Source organism: Eublepharis macularius, chromosome 4, assembly GCF_028583425.1.
Source record: "Eublepharis macularius isolate TG4126 chromosome 4, MPM_Emac_v1.0, whole genome shotgun sequence".
Classification (NCBI taxonomy): Eukaryota; Metazoa; Chordata; class Lepidosauria; order Squamata; family Eublepharidae; genus Eublepharis; species Eublepharis macularius.
The window spans coordinates 113,440,576-113,461,268 of NC_072793.1; the positions used below are offsets into that span (position 1 = coordinate 113,440,576).

Consider the following 20,693-nt stretch of genomic DNA (forward strand, 5'->3'; position numbering starts at 1 on the left):
GAAAATGGATTGTCCTGCCCTGCACCAGGTGGGAAAGCATGGCAAACCTAGTCTGTCTTGGCCAGTAAAGGGCTAAAATTATGGCTTAAGTCCTGTCCCTGATCATCTTGCTAACTGTGAGGGTGAATGAGGGGAGGGGAGGAAAGACACAGAACAGATAATCCTTCCATGGAATCTGGAAGGAATCTCCCAGGGAGGACTTCTCCAAGCACCCACAATACAGTGGGCATTTCCTGTTGTAATGGTGGCACATAAATTTATTGCTGGGGTTCCCCAGGTTGAGAAAACTAGGAGGAGGTATTTCAGGGGAATGGATCACTCGTAATTCTGGAGATAGTGCTATATCACTCCCACAGTGCTGGTCTGAACTGTGATGCTTTTTCATGGTGTGTTATCAGCATGAACTGTTTGTAGAATGTACACTGAATGGTGACATGTCCTTCGCCAAACAGAACAGGCACTTATCATGGCCATTGGACTGGAGTATCTCCATCTTGCAGTGGGAACATTTTTTTGAAGAGTGCTTTGACACCCTGAAGTCAAAAGCTGCCGCTCACATTCAGGAGATGGAACTGAAGAGAGGAGTAGAGAAATATTCTTCTTCAGCAGCAGCAAAGGAAGAACTGAGGGAGGGAGCCATTTTCCCAGCCCTTTTATAACTGTGCCTAGGGGAGAGGTGTGGGAAAGTGGTTGGGCGAGTGTCTCATTCTTTTAGGAGCTTTTCAACATCTGCAGCTGGCCTATGCATGCACAGTTCCCATGTTGAGACCCAGTTTGGTGTAGTGGTTAAGAGCATGGGACTCTAATCTGGAGAGCCGGGTTTGATTCCCCACTCTTTCACTTGAAGCCAGCTGGGTGACCTTGGGATAGTCACAGTTCTCCGGAGCTCTCTCAGCCCCACCCATCTCACAGGGTGTTTTGTTGTGAGGATAATAATGACATACTTTGTAAACCGCTCTGAGTGGGCATTAAGTTGTCCTGAAGGGCAGTGTATAAATTGAATGTTGTTGTTGTTGTTGTTGTTGTTGTTGTTGTTGTTGTTGTTGTTGTTGTTGTTAGGGACTACACAGAAGCCACATTTATGAACAGGAGGAACTGGGGCTATCACTTGCCTGCTCACTAAACCACATAACATATTTATGGCCTTCGACAATACATATTTATGTCCCTGTTTCCATTTATTTATTTTAATATATATTTTGTCCTACTTTTCACCTACACTGGGGACTCAAAGCTGCTTAGAAAGTAAAATCTATATAAATAATAAAAATTATTTTTAAAAACATGCAACACAATGTCCCTCCCCTCAGTCAAACTTAAATCAGGTGATTTATAAGGACAATCTTGGCCGGTGCTAGCACAGCTCACATGGGGCTCACAGGTTAAGAACCACAAACTATAAGTCCTTGGACTTCTGCTCTTCAGCTCCCACCTCTTGCTCAAAACAGCAAGTATGATGCTCATGGGGTCAAATGTTTTTGGAGCCAAACATCCAATTTGTCCTGTATCTATTAACTTTCTATTAAACCTGAACACATAGCCCTTGAGGCAACAGGTTTACTCTATAGGCAGGCATGAAGAGGAAGGATTATTTTGTCCCCATAAGCTTTAAATCATCACTGCTGTCCAGTAATTTGATAGTCTGCCTTTTGGAGATTTTCATGATACTCTAGGAATTCTTTTGTTGGCAGGTGGTATATTAACAATTTTCTCTTTAACTTTTATACGATTAATTGGAGCTCTATTTTTTAAAACATCTCCCAAGATTCTTGAAAGTTTCTAATCCACCTAGCCAAAGTCTTTGATATCTTAGATATTCTCCATCTTGAGACAACAGACCCTTTGTCACTTGGAGTTCCACAGATCTATTGTAGTTTATATGTCAGTGGCAGCCATGCCAGCTATCAAGATCTCCTCAGTGTATAATAACATTATGAATCATGCATAACCATTTTTTGTGTAAAAAACAGTATCTGCATTTCTTTCAAAATCTATTATTTCCTTGATTACCTATACAATCAGTTATTAATAGCCTCAATCCTATGTACACTCACTTGGGAGTTAGTCATATTAAAAAAGCAATACTTTGTTCTGATTCTCAGTAAATAGGTATAGGGAGAGATAGCAACTGTTTAGTTTGTCAAAAATCAATGGAACTTAAGTGTTGAACCAATCCATTAGCCAAAGTTCTAATCCAGCAAGAGAGATCTGCACACGTAAACAACCTTCCATATGTTACTGATGCAGATTTGAATGGACATCCAGATGCACATTCCATCAACAGCACAATGCTTATTTGAGCCCTGCTACATTAGTTGGATGCATCTTTTGTTGACAGCGAGAATACAGCACCTGCATCCTGAGCCCCCACTCCAGTTTCACATCACTACTGCTGATCAGCCCATGATGCCAGCTAGATCAGGGCCCACAATTAAAGATCCAGGTCTAAAATAAAACTGTAATGAAAGCACTGTCATAATATACTTTACTAAGTCTTCAGCAAGTGATTCTTCTCTGCTTTTGGTTTGCTTTATGTTTCATATTCCAGTTGGTACGGTCATGAGAATGTAATAGTGGCTATGCCAGATGAGATCAATGGCCCATTTAGTCCAGCATCCTGCTCCCCTGAGGCCTATAAGCAGGGTGAGGCATCCAAAGCCATCTCCTGTTATTGTCCCCAGCATTAGTATCTAGGCTCCATTTAGTCTTCATGGCTAACAGACACTTTCATGCATTTGTATAATCCCATTTTAAAGATCTAAATTAGAAACCATTATTATATCCTGGGGCACTGAATTCCACATATTTATTACTAATATGTAACCCACCTTCCCTCTCATATGCTGAAGAGGACTGGCTATGAGGAATGGCCAATGCAACTTAAACCTTACATTATTCACTAAAAGCAATAAATGGAAAATGTTCACTGATGCAAGTGCAGACTTTACTCCCTCCTATTTTTAATTCTTTTTCATCCTGCACCCACACAAAAATTCTTGCTTCCCAGCCAACTAGCTAGAGTCAAGCTCAAACAGATGCATCGTTCTACTATTTCTAGTATATTTATCACCTACTTGTCATTGAAACAAGATTGCATCCTTTATGTTGACTTCAGCAATTCTTTCCAACTCAGCCTCTTTCCTTCTCTTCACACCTTATGGACTCTGACCAAATTCTTGCAATATATGTTGCAGGGAAACTCCACCCGCCCCCCCCCCCCCGCATAAATAATTGAACAATATACTGATCACAGCCCTTTTATGAAAATTTCTTCCATTTCAAGAGCTGTTATGTTCAATACAAGGCAATATGCTATGTTTATCACATAGCTCTCATAAAGATATACTTAGAACAGCCTTAATAAAAAATTTAGACAATGGTACTATTTATCTCCATTACTGTTTAAAACTATGTCCCATGCACATTTCATGATGCTTAAAAAAACTAAGATAAAATAGTCATCTGTGTATACAACTGAGTTCAAGATGAAAACAACAAATCTGTTTTGGCCATTCATGCTTCAGGACCAAGTTGAGAAGGAACTTTATGTAGTGTACTGTAAGAATTGTCCAGAAGCAAAAAAGCAAGTTTCTAAGAAAATAAAATGGTGTGGCTTATATTGTTCTCTGTGCTTTCATTAAGCAAATAAAACAGGACAAAGAATTATTGTAAGCAACTGATCTAAGAGGAGATGCCAGCCTCCATTATTATATACAGCTTTGTTTGACAATAAAGATGACACTGAGAATAATAGTACTTGAATAGAAATAACACAGAATAAGCACTCTGCTTATGGGATGGTAAAAAAGAGAGTGATACTACTTTCATACTGAAATGCAGCCACCTTTCATAATTGCAGGTTTCCTTGCAGAATCATTATATACTAGCAACACAGCCTATTGTAGTAAAAAATACAATGGGCTCTAGAAAGGGGAGGGTGGGCAGACTGGCATTGCCTCCTCCTCCACACCTGATCCAAGCTGGATGAAGGGGGGGCCATTGCTGCCTGCCGTTCCTGATCCCGGATGGGTGAAGACATGAGGTGGGCATTGCTACCTGCTCCATGCCTGAACCTAGCTGGGTGAAGGCGGGGTGGGCATTGCCACCTGCTCAGCTTCTGATCCCAGCTGGGTGAAGGCAGGTGGAGGGCATTGCCACCTGCTCCCCTCCTGATCCTGGCCTGGGTTTTCCACCATGGCGCACTCCCTGGAGGGACAGGCTGCCTCGCCTGGGCTTCACTACACGGCAGCACCCTCTGGAGGCACACCAGGATAAGGGCAAGTTCTCTGGAATATGGTTTGCCTTTTATATAATAGGATTAATTACTACAGCAATAATGCTCAAATGCTAACAGAAAGAAAATGGTACAGCGCTTCTATACTCTCTTCTTCTCTTAGGACTGGAAACAAGTATCTGAGCTCAGCTCCTACTTTTATCATGATGCCGCTTGCTTTCTCCAATTGGACAAAAGACATTAAGTCTCACTTCCTGTCTTTTAGTCCAATTTAAAGGAAAGAAATTGCTGAGCCAAAGGTGTTACTGCTTTGCAGTCCCTTTCTGCAACACATGTGCTTCTTGCATGAATTAATAATAATAGTAACAGTGTGCTTATCTACCAAACTTCTTGGTGAACAAAGTCTGTCAATATTATCTCCACAATACAACTGGGAAGCTGGGGCTGAGAGGAATGACATTCACAAGGCCACCTACTCAGCTCATGACAGTAGTGAGATTCGAACCAGCAGCCCAAACACTTAACCATTATGCCTTCAGCATACGCTGGAGCTCAAATGTTATAAGAATAATTTCATCACCTATACAGTGTTGGAGAACATGCTCATGGGTCTTAGCTGCTCCTCCCTTCTCTTTAAAGGTAAAGGTAAAGGTAGCCCCCTGTGCAAGCACCGAGTAATTCCTGACCCATGGGGGGGGGCATCACATCACAACGTTTTCTTGGCAGACTTTTTATGGGGTGGTTTGCCATTGCCTTCCCCAGTCATCTACACTTTACCCCCAGGAAACTGGGTACTCATTTTACCAACCTCGGAAGGATGGAAGGCTGAGTCAACCTTGAGCCGGCTACGTGAACCCAGATTCTACCGGGATCGAATTCAGGTCATGAGCAGAGCTTGGACTGCAGTACTGCAGCTTACCACTCTGTGCCACGGGGCTCCCTTCTCTTTACAGCTCCCCAATACCCTGAAAAACTGCTCTAGAAGGATGGGGAACCCTTAAGAACAACATAGGGTGTGGTGCAGAGTGTCAAGGGGGGAACTGGCAGAAATTCAATCTTTGGGGCAGGAAGGAACATTTCTACCAATTTCCTGCTTCCCAAGGCTCTAACACATCCTACAGCTAAGTTCCCTTCCATGAACCTCATTGCAATCTAACAGTTTTTTAAAATGTTGTCACAATCTTTAGAAAGCTTCTACTATTAAACTTACATTTTATAATAAAAATATTGTGATAGAAAATCAGCTACCATATTAATAAGAATTTTAAGAAGCGTATAGGTGTTACTGACCAATATTTAATTTATTATTATTTATTATTATGGGCAGATAGCTCTTGGACTTACACAGATGCATCCCCAGTTTTCCCCTCTGAGTTTTCTTCAATAGGACTATGTTTATTACTTTCCAATCTTTGTAAGGAAAATAAAATAGTAGTAATTTGATATGGAATCCTTAAGAGAATAGCAAGAAACAAAAGCTAGCAACTTAGCCTGGAGGAGCCAAGTTAAGTTTTATAAATGACATGTGTAAAATAATTCCCCTGTAGAAGGGTATTAGCTTCTGTTTTCCAATTGTCTCCTCCATGATCCAGTATATCTAGCAATCCAAGCAGGGACATTTCAGAACACAGTACTTTCTGGGAACAGGAGCTGCCCCATTCTCTTCAGTGTCAAAGTGGGCTTCCCACTGGATGAACATAGTTTATGCTCCTCATATACTATGTGTATATGTAACATTATTATATTAATAGAAAATGGGAGCAGCCCCTGTTTGCTTATAGCTGTGGGTGTACACTGCGGGGGAAACACTGGATCCAATTATAGGCATGAGTGAGTTTGCATACTTTTTATCATATGAACCCAAAATATCCCCAGGTTGAAGATAACCAGCCTTTGAAATGGGTGGTAATAGCGGCATGGTAAGGAGATCACGGAGTATCTGTCTTTTGCATTTACCACAATGGCATCTTTTAATTAAACTTTCTCCTGGGAAATATATATCAGTAATATAAACATTGAAAAATACTTAGTTGCCATCTTTCCCTTCTAAAAAGGCAAATTGCTGGCACAGCTTTTAGCAAGAGACTTGAAAGCTGCTGCCACCAAGCCTCTATTCCAGCAAAGTATTAAATGTAGGCTTTAAAGATGCATATAAAATAACAGAAAATAAACTTCAACAATGTTGTTTAAATTTTTTTAAAGACAAGCAACATTTCATTACTAGCAAGTGTATTGCTGTGTATCAACTATTAAGTCACAATTCTTCATTTGTAAAAAACAAAACAAAAAAACCTTTTAAGCCAAATCATACACCATCAAGATCAAGTCCAGAGAGACAAAATTAGTAAGCTATGTTAGCAGTTAATGAAGTGAAATGGATAAGAGTATGCTCTTTTAAGTTTAGGTCCTCCAAACACCAGCTCTGCAATGGCTTTCAAACACAAAGCAAAATGTAATGCTCTTCAAGGAGTGCCACTTACTCCACACATCTCATTCTGTGTCTGCATCGGATTAGCTTTAGACTCCATGTCTTGCCGTTTTTGGTTCTGCTTGAGTTGATTTAAGGATGGTTTCGCTTGTACAGCTCCCACTGTTTTGCTTGTCCATTGATCCACCAGCTTGTGAAGATCATCTGTAAAAGTTCCTTTCTTGTTGTTACTGTTGTTCGCTTGCACCTGTACCTGTAGTGTTGTTTGTGGTAGTGGGTCTGGACAGGCTACAAGACTGTTTGTTGAAGATCCTAAGATATCACAGAAAGAGAAGAATTAGTTGTGTATATCAACATTGGCACACTATATTTTTCTTTGGCTTAACATTCATTCTTTCACAACATTTCAAAATCCCAGTTACTGGTTTTCCATCCAACTGCTTCTTCTGAAGAACAGTTTTGCTCCAAAAAATGGTCTAAGAAATTACATTTGTTGTTATTGTATTGATGATATATATGTATATAATACATTCAGCTAATCAGGAGGAAATTTTAATTACATTGTAAGTACACTGTTTTTATGAATCCCTACAAAAGTAAATATTGCCAATGGCTCTATACAAAATAGGACTTTAAAAATGGACATCAAATTAAACCTAAATATATTTAAGATGGGCTAGGAGTCTTTGTGGCACCTTAAAGTAACACATCTTTATTGCTTTCATTGACTATAAATTACTTCCTCAGATATATGCAAGATACCTGCTTGCTTTGGAAATGGGTATGGCTCAGTGAAAGAGAGATCCTGGAGAAATGCAGCCAACCAAGGTAGACAATACTGGGTTGAATTTGTAAGACAGCTTCAGAAGTTTACTGCAGTATACTAACAAGGCTACTTCTATGACATCTGCTATTCTAGGAGGGATGGTCTCAGGGCTATATGTGATATTTGTATTCTGCAGTCTCTGTACTGGCTTTCAGTTTAACATTTGAAGGCTGCAATTCTAAGGGCACTTCCCTGGAAGTAAGTCCCATCCACTGGCTAACATGAGACCCGCTTAGGATTTCTCCCCACATCTTCTGTTGATTTGGAATCGCAGATTTACCACTGAGCTCCCCTAGTTTGTATACTGCATTATTTTAAATTTTATTTATTTATTTAAAACATTTCTATGTCACCCAAATAGGGCCCCCAGGGCGGCAAACATCAAACATCAAAACATTCAATAAAATATATATAAATACACATAACATCAAAAACTAGGTAGGAAGCCAATAACAAGTTATTGGGGGGGGGGGTATGCCAAATGAAACAAAAAAACCCTTTACCCAATGGCAGAAAACAACAATAGAGACAGACATATCTCCCTGGGGAGAGAGTTCCACTATTGAGAAGGCCCTTTCTCAGGTTGCCACCCATCTAGCCTCAAATGGAGGGGCACATGAAGCAGGGCCTCTGAAGATAACCAGCCTTATATGTAAAAGTGATGGCCTTTATATGTATGAGGCTCCAACTGCAGCAACAGGGGGGTGAAGCTGTAGCATTTTCGCATTCTCAGTGCCACCTCCATCTAAGCTAGAGTCTCCATGTGTTGTTCTCACCATCACAGCAAAAAAAAAAACCCCTTATGTAGGCATCCATATTCTTCTGATCCCTGTGAACTCCCAGGTACTTCTATGAATTTAAAATGCAGTTTAAGGACATTGCACGACAGTTTAAGTATTTTATTTGACTTTTAAGGAAATGTTTAGAGAGGAAATACTATGCCGATATCTTAGTAATATATTTGATATCTAATGTAGATTGACTTTGTGAATATTTAACTCACTAATATCTTGAAACTGGGACACACCAGATATGGGAGTAATAATTACTCAGATTGTATTTTTCTCACAGCTATAAAATCAATATTCAACACACAGATTCCAATATCAGAATAGGGAAATCTAAAAACATATTTTTTCAACTTTTTGAAAAATGTTTAAATACTAATCCAAAGACCAACATTTGGAGCAAAAAAGTTCATAGCCATTGTTAAATGATATTATGATGAGCCAATGTACTAAATCTTATTTCTGCTGCTGTGAATTTTCAAAGAAAGTGATGTGTGTTATGAGTGCATCTACTAGTGCTGTTCTCTCTTTGCATAAAACACTCGTACTTTCACTTAGAAACTGTTGTGCTCTTATACTCTTACACTTATACTCTTTTGAAAAACGAACCAGTGAAACAATGTGCTTTTCTCAATGATTAAATCTCAAGAACTATTCAGTAATTCAAGCATCACAATAGGTGTAAAAAAGTGTTAAGCTATATTAGTCAACCAGCAGCAATACAGCAATGTAAAGAAGCAGTGTTAATAAAATATTAGATAAGCACACTCCCCAACTTTGTCTCATAAACACACAGTTACACTTTGAAAAAAGTACAGTGGTCTTGCAACATGCATGCATCCCAGAGCATCACCAGCATGCAAATCTAGCAATAAGATGTTGACTCTTAATTCATGTGCAGCCTATATTTAATGCCAGTATGGATGCAATGTCTATTGTTTAAACAAACCACTAGATTATATTTAAAATAAAGCAGCCCATGCTTAGAAAGAAATATTAAAAAGCCAAAAAAAAGAGAGAGAGGGATAGTTACTACTACTGTGATCTTTGCCTAGACATAGTCGTTTCAGGGTAGACCCTACAAGGTAAAATGATACAAGACATACAAAGTTAGGCAAGACTAAAAGAGGGGCAAGAAAAATGTCTGATGGAAAATCTTCGGTATTTTTAACAATGAGAAGTAATCATTATGCAAAAAGTAACAGACAGAAAGTCAGCAGTTCAGTGTGAAAAAGAAGAAATAATTGGGCAGCTCAAAACCTACATAAATTTGCTGCTATCAAAATAAATGATCTGGAGTTTTTAGCTGGGACCTTCAGTAAATATTGAGATGTGTTTTAAAAATCACACTGCGTCAAAATATCTGGATTCCTGTTTTATTTGTGTTGCTATCTATACTGAACTATGTGGATCTTGTTAGCAAATTAATAACAACAACTTGATTATAAAATATCAGTTGCCTTAAGAGCTTCTTCCAAATGTTTTTAAGTCTAAAAACATATGACCAAATAACAAAACACTAATCCTTCTAATATCTATAATATCTTCAGCATGCATGGAGATTGCTATAGCTCTTTCATGGTATTTCAACTCTGCTTCTTAAGTTGCAAAATAGTAAAGAGTTCAGTAGCATCGTTAAGACTAACCAACTTTATTGTATCATAAGCTTTCGAGAACCACAGCTCTCATTGTCTTAAGTTGGTTTGTCAGATGCCATGATAAATTAAGAGGCATACTGAGCATATGCCATCACATGTGTATATTAGTGCTTTCTAAGAAACTGGTTCAAATTTCATTAATAACTTCCATTTGTATATTTTATTAAAAGGCATTTCCAAACAAACAGCGTGAGATCTGAATTAGATTTTCTAAATCCTGAAAACAAACAAACAAAATATTCAAAGCCTTGAAAATTAAAAAAATCAGACTGAAATCTATGATGCATGTGAATTAAAGTGCAATCTTAAAAACAATTTTTGGGATTAAGCCCCATTCAATAGATCTGAGTAAGCTTCTGAGTAGATCTGTTTAGAATTGCTGTCTTAGTGTAGATTTATTAGTTCCTGATGCTAAACAATCCCTGCAGGCATCACCTCATCACCATCCCGTGATGCTGTAAATTAAAGGTCCTCATTAGATATTTCTGTCAGTGATACAAAAATTGAACATCCTGAAGTAATCCAAGCAAACAGGGATAGTAGACTCCATCTGCTTGTGTCCACAAACAAGAAATTTCGATTATTGCCTGAAAAACTAAAACCAGGCAACAGATTACTACAAGTGGTTAAAGGAAGTTTACAAATGAAACATGTCCGTTGATATGGCATGTAAAATGGACCTACAAATTCCACAGGGATACAATTTTTAAAAAAATTCTTATTCTATTTTCAAACACACTGATGTTAATAAATGTTCAGTTATTGTCAAATAGCCAATGGCTACTTAATAACAGACTCAAGTTTGATAAAGAAAGAGTACAACTTCCACACCAATGATCTGTTCAGATTTGACCCTTCACTCGCCTAATTCCCCCCCCCCCAAATAATAGATATTTTTGTGGGAGTTTTGTGAGGGAGTTATCAGATTAAATACATGTTGTATAGCTTAGATCAGATATAATTGTTCTCACAGTGATGGTGGCTGGGAGGGGTACTTCCTAAGTTTGTTTAAGTTTGTTCCAAATGGGAATGTCTGAGACATATTTAAGAAGTATTAGTATTACTGTTATATTGTTCTGATCTGGATAACCCTGGCTAGCCTGATCTCATCTGATCTCAGAAGTGAAGCAGGGTTGGCCCTGGTTAGTACTTGGATAGGAGCGCACCAAGGAAGATCAGGTTTGCTATGCAGAGGCAGGCAATGGCAAACCACCTCTGTTTGTCTGTTCCCTTGAATATCCCACCAAGAGTCACCATAAGTCAACTATGACTTGATGGCATTTTATACACACATGAATATATTAAACTGAATAATCATTTTTAAAAATCAAAAGCACTTTGACTAAGTATCATCAAATATCCAATGGCTTCTCAAACTGGTTTTAAATTAGAAATTTTGTTGGGACATAATGGTACTCCAATATATATCCAGATGAGGCTGTGACTCAATGAGTGAATAAGTGCTTTGCATGCAGAATGTTCCAGGTTAATCCTTGGCATATCCATTTAAAAGGATCAGGTGGTAGGTGATGTAAATGACCTCTGCTAGATACAGTGGGCAATACTGACGTTGACTAAGTATCTGACTTAGTATAAGGCAGCTTCAGGTATTCATGTGTATTTTGCTCCCACTTTAAAAGGCTGCTTATGAAACTTCTTGTGCGTAATATATTATTATTTTCAGAGAATATGTATTACCATAGAGAGCACAGATTTACCTTCTCACTATTGGCTCAGATATTATCCAATGTTTTATCCCACTCAAAAGCAAAGGATGATTTAGTACTGCACAAAGGCAACCAGTCATCTCACCCTTTGGAAAAGAAATTGAAAGATGTAATGAAGTTTCCTAGGGCTTTGAACTTTTTTGTTGAGATTAATATTCATATACAAAAAGTTTCGGGGGTGCAGACATATGGGAGTTCCAGACATCTGATACTGGAGCTTTGAAAATAACAACGGGAAGTTGCCACAGGCAGAAGGGCTGAGCACTGATAAAGAGATGAGAAACAGTGGCCACTGGAGAAGGAATCTGGCCTAAGATACCTTGAGACTTGCACACTCAATACAACACAGTTCTCTCTCTCTTATTCATTAAAATCCAGAGAGGGACTAGAAGTTTTAGAGGAATGTTTGAAAGGAGTGGATGATTAGATGAGGATTTTAATAAAATGAAGTTTAATCCCTGAAGTGAGCAGCTTGAGGATATTTCTTGAGTCATTGTCTCTGGACAGTCAATTGTCATAAGTTGCCTGAAACACCTTTTATCAATTTTGCCTGGTTTGCTAGCTGTGATCTTTCCTGAAAAAAGTGGGGCCACAATAACACATGCCCTTAGTAGTAGCATCCCCACTTGACTACTTGAACATGTTCTATGTGGGATTGCCATTGACAATGGTTTAAAAACTTCTAAACCGTTGGTCCAAAATGCGGCAGCTTGGGTGCTACAGTGACCATATGAAACCAGTGTTATATCATCTACCTTGGTTTCCAGTCTGTTTCCAGGCTCAGGTTGTTGTTGACCTTTAAAGTCCTAAATACTTTAGGCCCAGGGTACCTGAAGGACCATCACCACCTGCATGAAATAACCTGAAACCTAAGTCAGCCAAGGCCAGTAACCATTGTTCTAGAACAAGTTTTAACTAACCAAACTATTAAAGGTAAAGGTAGTCCCCTGTGCAAGCACCGAGTCATTACTGACCCATGGGGGGACGTTGCATCACGACGTTTTCTTCGCAGACTTTTTACGGGGTGGTTTGCCATTGCCTTCCCAGTCATCTACACTTTACCCCCAGGAAACTGGGTACTCATTTTACCGACCTCGGAAGGATGGAAGGCTGAGTTAACTTTGAGCCGGCTACCTGAACGTGGCTTCCGCTAGGATCGAACTCAGGTTGTGAGCAGAGCTTGGGCTGCAGTACTGCCGCTTACCACTCTGCGCCACGGAGCTCTTATAACCAAACTATTATATTGAAAATATTCTTACTTCAAAATTTTGCCTCAATCATATCACCTAGGAGACAAGGACCAACAACAGGAAGACTTATATGAGTAGTTAAACTAACTAGCCTCAATAATGGGAAAGATTCACAGAATAAACTTTATATCCTCTATTTTCTTTAATATTTGTAGCTATGGATCTAAAAACGACAATGGCATTAGGTGTAAGTAGCCAGGGATAAAGGAAATTATTCTAATACTTGTAGTAAAGGTAACAGTCAGATCCATAATGTAAATAAGAATTATATCGAGAATTATATCCTAGAATATTGTTTCTATATTTAGATATTAATGTTGAAGTAATATAATGGGTAATATAATGAATATAATGAGTTCTATATTCTAAAACACATACCTATTAATTCTCATCTCCCTTCATAATTAGAGTTTAGTGGAATTTAAAAATTTGCAAAGCATTATTTAGAAAGCAAGAAGGATGTATTTTAAGTAGTCTTGTGCCTTTGATCTGTACCACCTCAATAATGATAAAAATGTGTAGACCCAATGGGAAAAAGTTTGGTAGAAATGAAAATGAAAATTGAATTGGCTGAATGTTTAAGAGAACATTAGTTCTATTTTGGCACAATATTTAAGCATCCCCTGTATAACTTAATTGTATAAGAAAATATGTTTGACACATAGTCATAAATATCAATTTTTTTAGAATATCTCTGAAGTTTGGTTGAACTGCCAATTAGTGTAATAATACAATTCAGAAAATGTCTATTTATTATTAGCTTCCCAGTTGTTTGGAATCAACCTAGGCATGATACCAATAATCATGTCTAAAATATATAAAATACTATTTTTTAAAATTTATTCTGTGCTTTGATGAACTGCTTGTTGACTTCATCTCTGAGGTCACATAAGGTCACAAGAAAAATAAACTGAGTAAAGTGCTCCAGCTAGGTGAATTTATAGTAAAAGCCATTCTGCGCTTTATAGCACAGTAACCAGACAAGTTTCATTTAACAGAATTCGCTTGAACTAACGCAAAAGGTACAATGGGAAGGAAATACTGCCTAGAAAAGATGATATTAAAAAAACTAGCAGGAGCATTTCTCAGCATTTCCACATGCAAGGGATAGGAAAAAATAACAATAATAAAAATAAAAAATAAGAAGTGGATATAAACAGTACTGTATATTGTTTGAATACAGCCCTTGTGCGGATGTTATACCCTTCAGTGACCTTCTAGAATTGTATCAGCTTGCTACATGCATGTCTTCATAGTCCAAACATGTGTGAAAGAGACCATTCGTCTACAGAAGGTTGAATTTCTTTTTGATATCGCTGGAACCGGGACAGCAGACATGTATAATTGCCACATTGTAAATTAAAAAGTTACTTAAACAAAATCACATAAAAATACGTCCAGAGTAAAGCTTACTATAAAGCTATAGAATAAATGATGAGATCTTCCACACATGCTTTTGGTACCCAGGCATGAGCCAAAAGCAGTGCACAAAAGCTTTCTGGATGAAACAAAACAAAATAAAATATGGAGTGCCAATGAGGATTAACTTTAAATGAAAAGAAAAGAAATGGATTGTCTCAAAAAAAGGGGGCAATTCTGCCAAACATGTTAGATATATGTGAAAATGAGTTTTGAAAAAGGGGGACAAAATAAAGATGGGCTGTGATAAAATACAAAAGAACAAATACAAACAGATGGACAAAGACACAGGTCCACTGAGGAATCTGGTACGAGGTTTGCTACTAGATTTATAGGTCACTCTCTCAGACGTTTGGTGGAAAACCGTCCAGCCTGCAAATGAATATAAAGGGAAGAAAACAAAGACACTTATAAAGTACAAATAGCTGAGATCAGTTGTCACCATCAGTCATATCAGCTTTGTTAGTTTATCATCCATATCTTTGCCAAAGTGGAGCAAGTTCATTGGCTATATGCAAAAGGATGCAAAAAACAAACAGCAGAAGAAAATAGATACTTTATAGGATTAGTTTGGGAGGACATGCAGAACTGAGTAAGATATTTCTTTTAATCATCATCATACTTCTGCAACAGATGTCACCGTTCTATCATGATGAATCTCTGAAGTTATGCAGTGAAAAGTATCAGCAATGTAATCTATACAAAACCATCTCCAAAATGTGACAGACTCTCTTGTGAAGCCAGAAAATCAATGTATGAAATAAAGCTATCCTTCATGGTGGTGGATGAACTACATTTGTATAGGCCAATATGGCATTATAAACAAAATTCTAGCCTCATCAGTGGCAAAGGACTTGAACCAAAGAGTACAAACCAAGAGAAAAAGTCAATATTTCCCTGATACTAAAGATTTTACATATGCAAAAGGTCCCATTCTAATTTTTCCCCAAGATATGTCATTCCCTGACCATTAGTAATTATTTTAGAATAAGAATTTAAGATGTATAAAACCTTCCTGTTTATTAATAGTCTGTTATCATTTCTAATATTCATTTTCAAAATGACCTTCTCAGTTGCACTCAGACCTTCTGCAACTTTCTCAGACAACTGGCCAAAATGTTACTGGACTTACTTGCATCATTTCTATACCACCCTTTGCCATTCTTATCACATTTATCCTTTCAACTGTTATACAAAGCGAGTTAGTCTGGGAGACAATGAACTGAAATAGCCAGTAAGCCTTATGGCTGAATAAATATCTGAACCTCCATCTCCCATAGATCCATATTTAATACTTGAACGTATTTCCTTTCAGTTGTGAAATATTAAGTATTAATTTCAGTGTAGAATATGAATGACGGCCCTGAGAATATAGAATCACCTTGGCCAGAATTTCCATGGACATCACCTCCTTCAGTGGCTAATCCAGAACAGATGTCAGTGGACAAGGAGGCCTTGACAGAGCAGGGCTGCTGTGTCTGAACTGACTTTCCAAGTATGGCTGATGTGGATGAAGTTAGAACAGTTGCTTCAGTGGAACCAGTCTGAGCTTTACCATTTTCTTTAGCCAGTGTGTCTTTGCAGTCTGATACATTGCCTAAAAAGGACACACACAATCACCATGTGCTGGTAACAAAAGATGAGGTGCAACTGTTAGCTCCAACATTTTGAAGCACTGGATGAAACTGACAATGCCACAAAGCTCCACAGCTGTAATATATACACACAACCAGCTGCAGACACCAAACCAGCTGTTCAATATCTGCAAGCATCGATGCCAATATGAAATGAAATCCAACACTAGCAGAAGCTTAAAGTTTACAGCCTTAATGTACTTAGGGAGATCCAGCTGTCTGCTCAACAAATAGAGGATGAGCCCCAAAGAGCTACTTTAGGCAATGAGAAAAGACTTGTGGAATTTTTAAAGTTTGTTTTTGAACATTACATTTCCAGTCCTCCATACCATATCCAAAACACAGTTGAAGAACTGTTTGCCTTTTTAGTTTTGTAGGGGGCTGCCATTTGAGAAACAAAGGTTCAAACCCCCAATATTCTGAACAAAGATACCACAGGTAGCCGTGTCAGATCTTTTTCATGGGTTGGATCCAACCCTTCTGTGAATGCAGTACGTTTGCAGAAGGGATCTTTCCCCCATCTGCCTTCCCAGTGCAGTTCCCTGCACCACTGAAAAGCCACTGGAATGCATCTCAATGCATTACAGCAAGAAGGGGGAATAGGAAGACACTAACTTTTGCAACCTTTTTGTACATAAGATGGCAAGGAAAGGGTTTTCTGCCACTCTCCTTTCCTATTTTAGTTCCTGTTGCCACATTCCAGACTGCTTCCTTGACCCTCAAGAGCAGCTTTTCAGAGATGCAGAGGCGTTTTCTGGAAAGGTGAAATCACAATCTTTGCTTTAGCAAATTTCTCAGAAAGATTGGATCCAAAACAATGCCTTTTAAGAATTATAGATTTGAGAGAGTTCTTTGTAGTCCTGCCCTATCCATATTTATTAGGAAGGAAGTCTGAGAAAAGATGAATTCTCCTTAATAACTACTTATAGGATTAGTGTCTTCCCTGACCACCTCCCCACTCCTGACTCAACCAAACCTAACAGATATTCATCTGGCCTTCTGTTTTAAAAAATCTCCAAAAAAGGAGAATTAGATATGGCATGCAGTGTGAAAGAACAGTTGAGAAGGAAAATCAAGAAAATTATTTCAGAAAAACTAGGCAGTTGGAAGAAAGAAAAAGTTTTCAAAAGGAAGACTGAAAATCCTGATAGTGAGATGGATCATGCACATAAATGTAAACAAACCTAATCTTCTTCTCTGTCCTAATTCTAATATTCTCCAATGTTGTATAGGAATTAATGAATAGAAATTTGCAGTATCAAATTGATATAAATTTCACTATCTTTTATTTTTTGTTAAGCAATGTATAAGTGATGAAAAGCTTCTCACACATCAACTTTGATACAATGACTATGCAGAGAAAAGGTAGATATTAGAATGACACAAGTGAGGATCTGCAATGATTTGATAGGGGCATCCCATTTCCCCTTCCCACACCATGTCCTCTTTCCCTTCCCTGCCTCAAATAGACTCTCCCCTTTTCCTGCTTCCTTCTCTCCTTTCCACCCATCTTTCCCCCTTTCCCCCAGCAGCTTCTCCCCTATGGCCCAGTTGTTGTACTCACTAAGCTGGACCCAGTTGCATAGTGGGGAACCTACAAGGGCTTGTGGAGGTACTTCACTTTTCACTATATCCCACACTATTTCCTCTTTCCCTTCTCCTGGAAGCCCCCATATGCTCACCTTTTCCTACGTCCTTTTGTCCTTCAAACTCATTTAACATCTTACCTTTTGTCCCTCATCTTCATCTATATTTACTAATTTACTTAATGTTTATACTGCCTTTCTCCACAGTAGGGACTCAAAGGAGCTTACATCATGCTTCTTGCCTCCATATTATCTTCACAATAACCGTGAGAAGTCCATTATGCTGAGAGTGTGTGACTGGATCAAAGTCACCCAGTGAGCTTTCACAGCAAAGTGTGATTCAAACTTGGATCTCCCACATCCTCCTCTGAAACTCTAACCACTATCATAGATCCAGAGGAGTTAGCCACGTTAGTCTGTAGTAGCAAAATAGTAAAGAAAAGAGTCCAGTAGCACCTTTAAGACTAACCAACTTTATTGTAACATAAGCTTTCAAGAACTGTGGTACTCGAAAGCTTATACTACAGTAAAGTTGGTTAGTCTTAAAGGTGCTACTGGACTCTTTACTATCTAACCACTATGCTACACTGGCTTGGGGGAGGGCTGCTGTTGAACAGTACGAAGCAGCCAGGAATAACATGACATTCGGACGGGGGCCTGATCCCCCAGCAACTGTGGGTCCTCACCTCGGGGTCCCACTAAGGAAAATTTCGACAGTAGCTGACAGTACCCACCTTCCTGCCTTTCCGGAAAGGATGGGAGGGAGAGGACATGTCATCATGAGGAGGGGGATGGGGAAGATCCCTCAGCAACTGCAAGTCCTCACCTGAGGGTCCCACTGAGGAACAGTGTAGTGGCGGCAGCCAACAGCTCCCACCTTCCTGCCTTGCCAGAAAGGATGGGAGGGAAAGGACAGGTGGGGGATGAGGAGGGGGAGGAGGAAGATCCCTCAGCAACTGCGAGTCCTCTCCTCGGGGTCCCGCTGAGGAAAATTTCAACAACAGCTGACAGTACTCACCTTCCTGCCTTGCCGGAAAGGTGGGAGGGAGAGGACCTGTCATGTGGGGGGTAAGTGCGAAGATCCCCCCCAAACCTCCAGGCCAAAGAGGAGTGCACTGGTATCCCCGGAGTGGGTGGGAGAGGACATGTCATCATGAGGAGGGGGAGGGGGAAGATCCCCCAGCATCCGAGGGTCCTCACCTGAGGGTCCCACTGAGGAACACTGTGGCGGTGGCAGCCAACAGTGCACAACTTCCTGCCTTGCCGGAAAGAATGGGAGGGAGAGGACCTGTCATGTGGGGGGTAAGTGGGAAGATCCCCTCCCCAACCTCCATGCCAAAGAGGAGCGCGCTGGTATTCCCAGCACGGAGGTGCCAGGTATCTCTATCTGTCTCTACATACAGTTCTCCAACCATATACCATTATCTCTAACTATTAACAGTCATTCTCTAATGTTTGTGCATACATTCTAGTGTCTTTTTCATTATACTGATACATTCTGTACTGTTTGTCTCTTTCTCTGTTTTTGATTTTCAATCCTTTTCTCCATGGATGTGGCATGTTCTGCTCGATTCTGTATCTCCTTGATGCATTCGCATTCTATTTGTACTTCTAGAATGGTTGATATCTGTCTGCCCCTTTCTATCTGTTTCTCTGTTTCTCCCTCTCACTGTCTATTTGCAACTTTCTATCTCTCTCTGTCTCTTCCTATGTGATTCCATCACTATTTATCTGAATCTCTCTCTTTCTACATATATATCTGTCCTTTATCATTTCTTTCCATCTCTAGCTGTCTTTTTTTCTCTTTCTATAACTATATTGTTTTCTATATTCCTTTCTCTATCATCATCCATATGTAGGCTTGTGTGTCCATCTTTTTCCAATGGTTTTGTTCTTGTTTTTCAATACATCTTTCTATCTGTCTTTCTGTCTTGTTATGTCTGACATGAGGAGGGGGAGGGGGAAGATCCCCCAGCAGCAGCGGGTCCTCACCCGAGGGTCCCACTGAGGAGTAATACAGTGACAGCCGACAGTACCCACCTTCCTGCCTTGACGGAAAGGACAGGAGTTGCAGGACACATTCCCACCCAGCTGAAAGGGGTCCCGTCAGTCCCGTTCACAGGGGAGCTGCCATGTTGTCAACCAACTGTATCCCTATAAAATACAATTGGCTGTGCAATCGCAACCAAGCTGTGTAACTAAGGAGGGAGCAGTAACAGGATAGTCCCTCGTGAAGCAGGGGCTGACCTGATCCACCATCCTGCCTTTGCGGAAAGTAGGGGATGGGCAGGACAGGGGACATTGTTTGGACAGGTCAGAGTGGTTCCTGAGAGGGGGAGATGGAAACATGACAGCAGCAGCAGCAGCAGCAGCAGCTGACATCGGCCACCTTCCTGCCTTTGCGCAAAGGACATGAGTCGAGTGACCCATTCCCCCCTGCTCAGAGGGCTCTGTGTGTGTGATGGATGGGGGCACCGTGCAGCTGAACTATCTGTGAAACAGTTCCTGAGCTGCTGCGCAAGTGCCCAAGGGAGGCTGCCATCAGCATCACGCACCTTCCTGCCTTGCTGGAAAGGATGGGAGGGAGAGGACCTGTCATGTGGGGGGTAAGTAGGAAGATCCCCCTGCAACTGCCAGGCCAAAAAGGGGCATGCTGGTATTCCCAGCATGGAAGGGAGATGATGTGTCATTCGGACTGGGGGCCTGATCCCCCAGCCACCGCGGGTCCTCACCCGAGGGTCCCACTGAGGAACAGTGCGGCGGTAGCAGCCTCCTGAGCCATCTGCCTCAAGGTTGTAAGCGGCACTGTCCCAGACCCCGAGGGGACAACCTCCATGAGTGTGGTCTGCCGGCATGCTCTGCTCTCACCAGCATCACCCTCAGGGCAAAGTGACCCTCCCACTGACCCCCACTCAGAAGAGCTGGTGGCCCCCTTTCTCCCCGCAATGGATGTTTCACTGGGTGAGGAGGGAGACAGGCTTGGGTGGAGCCTCTTCAGGTGCCGAGTCAGGGCCATCGAAGACAGTTGCTTCGAGTTTTTGCCCCTGCACACCAGGACATCACAGGCACAGCACCACACCACAGTGGGGTCATCAGGAAGGGCCGCTAACTGACCGCTAACTGTCCCAGGGGAAGGAGGACAA

The 20,693-nt window shown here is 40.2% G+C and overlaps 1 protein-coding gene across 1 annotated transcript in view; it reads right to left on the minus strand.

Annotated features, from left to right (window-relative positions):
- Positions 1 to 20,693, minus strand: part of WNK2 (WNK lysine deficient protein kinase 2) — a 166,328-nt gene that overhangs the window by 16,356 nt on the left and 129,279 nt on the right. Inside the window, exons 24-27 of the mRNA XM_054977488.1 lie at positions 15,712 to 15,927; positions 14,604 to 14,702; positions 9,310 to 9,354; positions 6,715 to 6,974 (exon numbers count right to left, since the gene is read on the minus strand). Coding sequence (XP_054833463.1) covers positions 6,715 to 6,974; positions 9,310 to 9,354; positions 14,604 to 14,702; positions 15,712 to 15,927 — 620 coding nt within the window. The remainder of the gene's footprint in view (positions 1 to 6,714; positions 6,975 to 9,309; positions 9,355 to 14,603; positions 14,703 to 15,711; positions 15,928 to 20,693) is intronic.